Here is a 10,323-nt window from a genome sequence, read left to right on the forward strand (position 1 = left end):
CCAGCTGATTAATTTTTATTTAATGCTCTATAACTACTTAAGCCTTGTTTTGTTTCTTGATCAATGGTAGGACTTCTATCGTACATCTACGTACATCTGCACTTACAAATACATATATACTAAACCACGTCAAAATAAAAAAATCCCGCAATGCGAACGGCAAAGGACTAAAATTATAGCATTTGGTATAGTATTGATCTTCCATGAATCTCCCCTCTCTAGGACAATTGTAAAAGGTCCGCGTCGAGCATTTAGTTTTCACATAGGAATTACACGTAAGAAAATTAGTTCTTTCTTTTTGAGGACAATATCATTTTCTTTATTTTTTATGCAAGCTCAGATTATTTAAATTCCTAAGTGTGCGCTTCCACTCCGCAGCGCCTGGGTTCAAGCCCTGGTCGAAGCACCATTGCAAAAAAAAATTAGGAAACAGGTTTTTTCTTAACAGCGGTCGTCCCTCGGCAGGCAATGGCAAACCTCCGAGTGCATTTCTGCCATGAAAAACAGCTTCTCATAAAAATACAATCGCCGTTCGGAGTCGGCGTAAAACTGTAGGTCCCTCCTCTTTGAGTGACGACATCAAGGCGCACGCCACAAATCGGAGGAGAAGCTTGGCCAAACACTAACATATGTGTAAGCGCCAATCTATTATTATTATTAAGTTATCCTTTTTTAATCCCTTGTCCTATTTGGGTCAAATCTAGTCACATTTTTTTGGACTTTAAGGATATGAGCATGCATAATACTTAAACGGCATGTAATCAATGTGTTCTTACAGTTTCGAGCGTTTTCATTGATCCTAGAAAATTATATTGACCTCAAAAGGAAAGAACTAATGCGTAATTCCTACAGGAAAACTAAATGCTCGACGCAGGACCTCTTACAATTATCCTAGAGAGGGGAGATTCTTGGCGGATCATTATTATACAAAATGCTAAAATTTGCCGCTCCTAATGTGTATATAATGTGTATATAATGTGAACTATGTCATCATATATTTTACAATATATAATAGGCAAGTATACAAGAAGAACATAAATTAGAAGTTCGTAGGAAGTCTGTAATAAAAACAGAGGAGACCACCATAATGGATGGAGAAAAAGTATCATCGAGGCGCTCATCGGTTGTGGTATGTATTGAATATGAAATGCATATGTAATTGTTTAGTAATTACACTTACTAAGTATATGTAACTCCCATATATTGTACATTTGGGTGATTTATGTTGAATTGTTTAACAGCAAATGGACGAATCCAACATGTCGTCTAGAAGGTCATCCGTTGTGGAAAAGAAGGCGCTTGAGGTAAATTGCGTTTTTGAATTCAAGAGAAGCATTTCCCTTAAAAAACCAAAGGATTATTCAATTTTTTCACTTAAATATACCAAATAAATGCAGATTTGAAATGATACTGCGGCCGCTGTTTCCGATTGCGTTAATCGTACGAAACTGCGATGTGAATAAACAAAACACTTACATTTATTTGAAAGATAATGTTTTTCTAGCAAAAAATATTAATCCTTTGTAAATGCTTCCCCGAAAAGCCACGTCCTAAACTGACCTTAACAATAAATGTATATTTTAAAAGAAACTCGAAAGCAAGAAAATTGAAGCGAATAAGAGCCCACAACAAATAAAAGAAGAAATCCCAAAACTAAAGCCTGCCGAAAAACGGCAAATACCAAAGGTGAGAAATTGTCTACATGGTTTAATGATTGATCTATATCCAGCTTTTTTAACGGAATGATAAAAGCGGCCGCTGTGGCTGAGTGGTTAGAAGTGCGCACTACCACTCCGTAGGACCACGGTTCGATTCCTGGCAACATATAAATTATAAAAAGTTTTTTCTAACAGCGGCCCCCTCGGCAGGCAATGACTAACCGCCGAGTGTATTTCTACCATGAAAAAGCTTCTCATAAAATCCATTAGATAAAATCTATCTGTTCTTTTGGGTTGGAATTTTCCAAATTTGTACAAAATGTTAACTTTTTCACTGCTTATAAGAATGTCATTTGATAAGTGGCTTGAAATCTTTTCCTTTACGTTTATTAAGTTTTAAGCTTTATCAAATAAAAAGCGGTGTGTAAGAATTAAATTTAAGCGACGTTTACGATACTATTAATCTAATAGTTCAAGAGTTGGCAACGTTTTTCTTACACCATTTATAGTCAGGCTAGATTTTTCATCATGAGTGCGTTGTGACATTTTAGTAAATCAATTTCTTCTTTGTTTGCGCTGTAACCGCCTAAGCAATTTTGGCCGAGTTCAACAGACCACGCCAGTCGTCTCTCTTTTGTGGCAACTGACGCCAACTGCAAATACCAAGTGGAACCAAATTCTTCTCCACCTGGTCTTTCCAACGCAGTAAAGGGCCTTCATCTTCCTATTTGATCAGCATCGCGACCCGCGTTGAATACTTTCAGAGCTGGAGCGTATTCATATGGCATGACCCGAGAAGGCAGAACAGACGTAGCCCTTGTTTTTACCGATGATGTCGATGTCATCGGCATATGCCAGCAATTGCACGCTCTTGTGTCTGAGTGGTTCAGTTCTGCGGCTCTTATTATTTTTTCCTAATCAGATTAAAGAAATCACATGAGAAATCACCTTGTCTGAAACCCCCCCGAATTATTGTTTGGCTTAAAATATAAGCTTTTCTGAGGATTCGATTTACGATAATTCATAAAATTTAGCCTGATTATAATAGTGTAAATAGTTCTCTGTTAATTGCCACTTTAGCCTCGTCTGTCACCCACTTTTCACCTCCCTACCAGTCTCGCAATCTTTCCGGTTTCGAGGGAGTATCAACTCTGATATCCCAAGGAGCCAGACTGATTAAAAAATGAGTTTTTTTATCCACCCTTGAAAACTCTAGAGGTGCCAAAGTCACACGTTGCCCGTTGGACTATAACAGTTAAAATAAATGAAATTTTCTCATAAAATTCATCGCATAGATAATATTTACAAATTTGTTTTAATTATAAGTGTCGGAACATTTCAACCCCTGTCTATCTCTTTTATCTTCTGAAAAATACTGAGCTTTCTTTCTTCCACGTCAGAGGCACCGCGCTCACATAGAGCTTACAGCTGTGCTGAAAAATGACCTGGTCTGAGAACTAATAAGCGCTGATAGAGCAATCACACTTAGATTTGTTTAATTTATCTACATGCTAGAATACTTGCGCTACGATTGTTCCTTCCGCGCTTATCTGCTCGCTGATCAGCTCATTTGTAAGCCCTCTGTGCGCATGAGTCCTTACTTAACTTCGGGTGACACTACTCTAAACAATTTTCACTGCTAAAACTTTTATTCTCTATTTGCTACTAACTTTCTGTTTCCTCACTAACCTAATGTATGTATGTATGTACAAGTAAATAAGTTCAAACAAAATGTATTTGCACTAACTTTATGCTTTTGTCACACATTATTCGATAATGAAATATTGCAGCTAGTGCAAGAGGAAAAAGCTGTGGTGGAAGAGCTGCCCAAATTACGAAAAACTTCCATAGCTGCGCCCAAAGAGGACCCGAAGCCAGAGCCGGCTAAGTCCAAGGTCAAATCCAAACCCAAAACCAAACCAAAGTACGAAGAACTACCAGAGATACCGGACTATGAACGTCCAGTTCTGGAAAAATATGAAAAGTCCGAGTTCGAGGCAAGCGATTTTACACGTGAGCTTGACATACCTTCAAAGATGGAAAAGCCAGCATTAGTGACAGACAAAAAGGAACCTGAGAAAGCCATACTGAAAAACGGATTACCAAAGGTGCGAAATAGTCGATACTGAGCCTTTTGGGATGCTTAGAGTGCTTGACTTAAAAACTTAGACAGGCTTTTGGACAATCATATCCTTATATCCGACAAATTATAGCAATAAGTAAATTTTACAATATTCAGTTGGGGAACACACTAAGCTCATAAAGGTAGTTCAATGAACAAGAGCTATTATTACCTAATATTCACCTTCAGCACTTGTCGTTGTCCAAATCGGCGAACTTTGGCAAGAAACTAAAAAACGCGTTCTTGTTTTGTATTATTTTTCTCAATTTAACTCTTTCGAAGCAGACATTAACAATACTATTTTGGACTCTATTCGCATTATTTTGTTCCATACTTAAAACCACTCACTGAAAGTCAGGCCAAAAACAACAATTTGTTTACATACCCGGTTAAAGGCCAAAAAAAGCAGATCACAGCCCACTCTGGTCAAAAAATACATATGCCTCTCTCAAAAAATGTTAGTGTCAGCTAGTATCGAGAGCAGAATAAATTCATTAAATGTATCAGTGCTTGTTTTTACTAGTTTAGTTAGAACCAGGGTAGCCAACCAATTTGTGAATATTCCCCGATTTCGACAGTAAAATTCGCCGAATTTGCCCGAAATTTCGTAAAATTCCCCACCCATAGATATGCATCTCCTTATTCACAAAAAATATATACATATGTCTGACCAGTTTTCATAATTATTTTTTTTGTTATTTGATTTAAGTAATTTTTTTTTAATATGGTTAATTCTTTAACAAAACCTGTATAAATGCAGGTTTCAAACTTTGTGCAATATTAAAAGAAAAAAATATAAAAAACTTTGCTAAAAATTTCGAGCTTCTTAATTTGATTTTCTAGAAAGATTTAATCATCTTCGTAGCTCACTCATTTATAGTGTAGTAAAGTGCAAGTTTCAAGTGGCTAAGAATTTTCGTTTTAGAATATTTTTCCCAAAGGTGTTGCGGTTTTCTTCCATATGAAAATAAACTGTGTTTATTCGTTAAATGAAAGGAAATGTGAAAAAGAAAATTCTAAAAAGTCAACGGTAATTTTCATAATTGCAGGGTTGCAGTTGCATTTCTTATGTAACTTTTTTTAACTCATTATGAAATTAGTGAAGCAAAAAAGAAAAAAATAGTTCACACCTATTTCCTGACAAAAAAAAAAACAATTAATCCCCTGATTCCCCACATAAACTGAAATTCCCCACACAAACTGGAATTCCCTGCAAATCGGGGAATTCCCCACGAGTTGGCTTCCCTGGTTAGAACCGAAACGGGACCAAACTAGTAGAGGTACGGTATCGTGACAATAATTACAAATTTATAAACTTTTGCCCATCTACCTACCTTTTGAAAACATCGTAGGTATTGACACCTTCCTAGTTATTGGGTTAACTGGTAATATTTTAGTCTTGTAAACTGAAAAATTTAATTACTTAACCAGACATCCCGATAACCGGGCAGGTGTGAACACCTACATTGTGAATCGCGGTGTCAATGACTGTTCATTCGTACTTCAGTTTGGAAAAGAATGATTTTGGTCGGAGAGAGCGAAGCATTCGCAAGTTTCTCTCACTCTCTCTCTCTGTAGCGTTTCGGGAAGCCTTGTCGTTTCGCAGCGTCTGGGAGCATACGGTTCCAATTTTTACTTTATTTTGCTTTACAAGTTGTTTTGTGTATACGTATTGAACTTCATGTTTACAAAGTGAGTTTAAGATCAGACTACATTTTTTTACAAAAGAAGTTAGCTCGAAAGCTCAATAATTAGTTTTGGAAAATGAGTCGACGTTTAAGCTCAATTTTTATGCCTGAGGCTCATTATGTAAGACTCCTCATGTTTTATGTTTAATGTGTACTTGTATTTTTGTGTACAGATAGAAAAGGCTGAGACAATTCCTGCTGAGAGTCCTAGCGGCTTTAAAGTTGGTAAAGGTAACATACCAGCAGAGGCTACTGACGTTGACAGCGCCAATTTACGTCCAGTAATTATTGAACCTGAGGTAAGTGAAAAGGTAATACTATTTTTAAAATGTAAGTATGTATTAACAATTCGAATGTGCGTATATTGTTTTTTATATGCATACCTACATTTATGTACAATGCTTCCAAAAAAGGACTATTGTATCTGTTTATCTGGTTCCCTGATTATGTGGCTATAATTTTCATTCAGTTTTCGAGAATAAATTACACTGAGGTGGTTCACGCTTGCCTGGTTATCAGGTTATCTGGTTAAAAATTATTATTGTGTAATGTATTTTATTGTTGTAAACTGAATAAAAAATATAACCACATAAGCTGATAACCAGGCAAGCGTGAACAACCTAACTGAAAAATAATAATTATAACCAGATAAACTCAAACCCTAATAATCCAGAAACTGTTATTATCTGAATGGTACTTGATATTTTAGAAAATATATAAAGTGGAACTTTTATGAAATATGTGATCTTTTAAGCTATATGTTTGTATGTGTACTATGTATAGTTGGTTACCTAAAATAATACATACGTACCTAAATACATATTTACCTAAAGTACTAATTTCATTTTCCCATTTCATTTATGTATTTTAAATTCGTGATTATGCGACCTTCATAAAAACCCGAATACAATCCAACCCATACGGAAACGAACACACTTCCCCACATATCAAATATTTTCAAAACAAAAACAGGAGAAAACTTCGCCGAAGCCTGCTCCAGTCGAGGTAAGTCCATCGCCATGCTATTCATGCCGCATAACTATGTACATATCGTCACCTGAAATGCGAAAAGACGTAACAACATCGTAACTGAAATGGAAAAAGTCGTCACTAACATTTTTTATTTATTTTTCATAAAACGATGTGGGAGTTGCATTTCGATAAAATCCATCATATCAATCAAAAACTGAATTTAGAATTTTTACTAGTTACGACTTTTTGTATTTCAGCGACGATGTTTGTTACGTCTTTTTGCATTTCAGGTGACGATATGTATTTGTGCATACAGCTATATTTCATTGAAATATGTATTAGCTTGTTTCTGTAAAAGATCTGGAAATATTATATACACATACATTTACTTGTATATAAATAAGTATAAACATATACTTATATCTACTTGTAGAAAGCTCATTTCGAATTCGGCGTTTCTTTTCTGTAAGAAATAACCCGAGTCATATTGATTATTTGAACTGCCTTAGCAAAAATAAAGAAAAATAAATAAATAAATAACTTGGAAAGTCAAATGTCCAAGTCGACAGATACATACATACATATCACAGTTATCAATGTAAAGGGCCTAAAAGCCCAGTGCAAAACATTTACATATTAACATAAGAAATACACTCAGAGGTATTCTAAGTGTCAGTTAATTCCTTATGTTTCAAAATGTGACTTTCAAATGTAAAAATAAAACTAACAGAATATTTAAAAACCCCGCGATACGAAAAAAATGTTAATTAGTGCTTTTTCTATTGACAGCGAAAATTTGTATACAGTACGGAGCATAAGCATAGCCTTATTTATTTTTTCGTTTCTCTGAGCAGTTAAAGATACAATTAATGGTGACAGGTAAAAGCACTCAAAGCGGTGTTGACTTATCAGACGAATTCAGATTTTTAATGTATAAAAGTTAAAAAAAAGAACGCTGTTTCCTACATTTTCTTTTGGTGCTTAATAGGCTTGGGGAGCTTTTAAAGTAAAGAGCGGAAGAGCAGGCTCTTTTAATTGAATGGTTAAATAAACAATTGGGTATTCTTATTGGAAGTCTTCTGAAGAGGACAAGAATTTTTCGATTGAAAAAATATTGGTTTTCAATAATTCAATACTATTTCTACGAAAAGTTGCTTATTTTCCATATAAAATACATGGACAACTTTGAGCGCTTTGAGCTATGGTTAAATGAATAACTGGGTATTCTTATTGGAAGTCTCCTGAAGAGAACCAAAATTTTTCGATTGAAAAAATATTGATTTTCAAGAATTCCATACAATTTTGAAAAGTTGCCTATTTTCCATATAAAATACATGGAAAACTTTCAGCGCTTTGAGCTCAAAATAAAAAAATAGGGGTATATTTTTTTGCCACATAGAATAATCCTAGGGGGCGAGAGCATTCAAATTCCGACTTTACTTATTTTGGACCACCCTACTGCACATACATATAGTGGTCCACAAAATAAAAGAATTGCGATATTTTGACCGGTTTTGGCATTTGTCATTTATCTTTTGTTTATTAGATGTATTTAATTTTTTTTTTAAAGTCTAGCTGGTATACAACGAACACCATATAAATTCAGATTTCAAACTTTCTAAAAAAATTAGAAAAATTCTGCTTATTTTAACCAAAATTTCAAACTTTTTATTTTGGTATGCAGTTTTGTAGGCCATTTAATTCTAGTATAAAAAGTTGAATTTACAAGCTGCTATAAAATCTCGTTTATTTTTAGCAATTTTTTTCGCTGGCAGTGTTCTCCATATAAATGAAAATTGTCGAACTTACTTTTGTAAAGAAAAAACGTGAACACCTTCAACCAAAAAAATCATTTTTGTGAGTTGTCTGCAAATGTTTTCTGATGTTGGCTATTGTATACACATATGAAAAGAAATTTCCAAATAATCGGCAAAGAAACGGCGAAAAAGGGCCGATGCTGATGCCGATGACGATGCTCAATTTGTGCCGAGAAAAGCCGATGTCGATGCCGATGCCGATAAATCGATCGGACTCTAGAGTATAGACGTATTATTATTAGACGTGCATATTACAGTTTGTTAACCAAGGCGATTATAAGTTAACGAATCGAGTTCGACATTTCCGCAGTTTATTTTAAAATGCCACTAGGCCTGTAAGCATCAGACATCAAAAATCGCGCAATAAGTCCAAAATAGGCACGATTTCATAAAGAAGTGAGGCGCATTTTGAAAGATTCAGTTTAAATGAAGTAACGGAGGGAATCAGATCTCCACAAACGATAAACATCACAGAAAATGTGAATAGTCCCAGAGAATAAAACAAAATATTTGAAATCTATATCTAAGGGTGATTCAGAAAATTTTATTTATTTTTTCATCGGAACCATGCTCAAAAGTTTCGTTTAGAAGCCAAAATAAGTCTTAGAAAATATGAGACCTTAATATTAATATTAAGAATGCCCGCATCGCACTTTTAGATTTCCCATAAGAATAACACAGGCAAAATTGTTTTTTTTTACTTCTGATTTTTATATTTAACGAACGATACATTTTACTGTAAAGGGCTTAGAGCATTTTGGTAGAGTATTGAGTGCTCTACAAAAAAGGTTTGAAGTCATTTTTCGATAAGTCTACTCGGTCAAAAGTTATTCGTGGTCAAAGTCGAATTCACCATTTCAACTTTGACCTCGAATAATTTTTGACCGAGTTCACTTATCAAAAAATTACTTAAGACATTTTTGTAGAGCGTTCAATTCCCTACAAAAATATTCTAAGACCTTTACAGTCCAACGGATCTTCGTTAAATATGAAAACCAGAAGTAAAATAAAAATTTTTTCCTGTGTTGTTTTGGGAAATCGAAAAGTGCGATGTGGACATTTTTAATATAAGTATTAAGGGCTCATATTTTCTGAGACTTATTTTGGCGTCTAAACGAAAAATTTTTATTATTTTTTTTTTAATCACTTTAGTGACGAATGTGGTGTAGCCGGGGCTTGTTCACTTTAAATAGATATTTGTTTGGCGCTTTGTTGATCAAATAAACTTTCATTCTGCACTTCAAAGACGCCTTTTCATAGTTTGGTAATACAAAACGAAAAATATAATAGCGGGGAAAATATTGGGAAAAGTCGTGTATCTTAAAACGCCCGCTTAAATGGCTAATATATTTCAAAAGTATGGGTTTTGTAAATACCGATTTTAGTTAGTTTTATATCCATGTAAAGAGTCATGCAATAAATTGTCTCTTTTCACGGCAACAATTTCCCACTTTGCTAGATGTCAGGAGATACATAAGTTGTAAAAAAAAAATTTTAAGTTTTTAAATTAAGTAAGTTTTAAATGTTTCATCTAGTTCCGCCAACTGTTCTTCTTCTTTATTTACACCAATTGGAAATGCCAAGTGAAGCCAAATTCTTCTCCAACTTGTCTTTCCAACGCAGAGAAGGTCCTCCGCGTGGAATACTTTCAGAGCTGGAGCGTTACAGTCCATTCGAACGACATGACCAAGCCAGCGGAGCCGCTGTATTTTAATTCGATGCGCTATGTATACATCGTTGTAAAGCTCCTAGAGCACATTGTTAATTCGTCTGCGGTATTCGCCATCGTCAACGCCCAAAGGGCCGTAAGTCTGCCGCAGAATATTTCTCTCGAAAACTCCAAGAGCGGTGTCATCAGATGTTTTCATTGTCCATGCTTCCGCGCTATATACCAGCACGAGAAAGATGAGTGACTTATAGAGTGTGATTTTAGTACATCGAGAGAGGACTTTAATCCTGAATTGCCTACTCAGTCCAGTGTGCCACTTGTTGGCAAGAATGATTCTGCGTTGGCATTCGATGCTGACATTATTATCGGTGTTAATGCTGGTTCCCAAGTAAACGAA

General features: G+C 35.0%; 1 protein-coding gene and 1 long non-coding RNA gene across 2 annotated transcripts in view; one reads left to right on the forward strand and one right to left on the reverse strand.

The window, feature by feature from the left end:
- Window positions 1-10,323, forward strand: part of LOC118745768 (twitchin) — a 286,196-nt gene that overhangs the window by 121,122 nt on the left and 154,751 nt on the right. Inside the window, 6 exon segments of the mRNA XM_036479424.1 lie at window positions 1,016-1,129; window positions 1,242-1,304; window positions 1,588-1,686; window positions 3,449-3,766; window positions 5,642-5,767; window positions 6,441-6,473. Coding sequence (XP_036335317.1) covers window positions 1,016-1,129; window positions 1,242-1,304; window positions 1,588-1,686; window positions 3,449-3,766; window positions 5,642-5,767; window positions 6,441-6,473 — 753 coding nt within the window.
- Window positions 1-10,323, reverse strand: part of LOC118745770 — a 115,365-nt gene that overhangs the window by 27,612 nt on the left and 77,430 nt on the right. The window lies entirely within an intron of this gene.

The sequence above is a fragment of the Rhagoletis pomonella genome, unplaced genomic scaffold (genome assembly GCF_013731165.1).
Source record: "Rhagoletis pomonella isolate Grant_MI unplaced genomic scaffold, Rhpom_1.0 Rhpom_scaffold_00009, whole genome shotgun sequence".
Taxonomy (NCBI): domain Eukaryota; kingdom Metazoa; phylum Arthropoda; class Insecta; order Diptera; family Tephritidae; genus Rhagoletis; species Rhagoletis pomonella.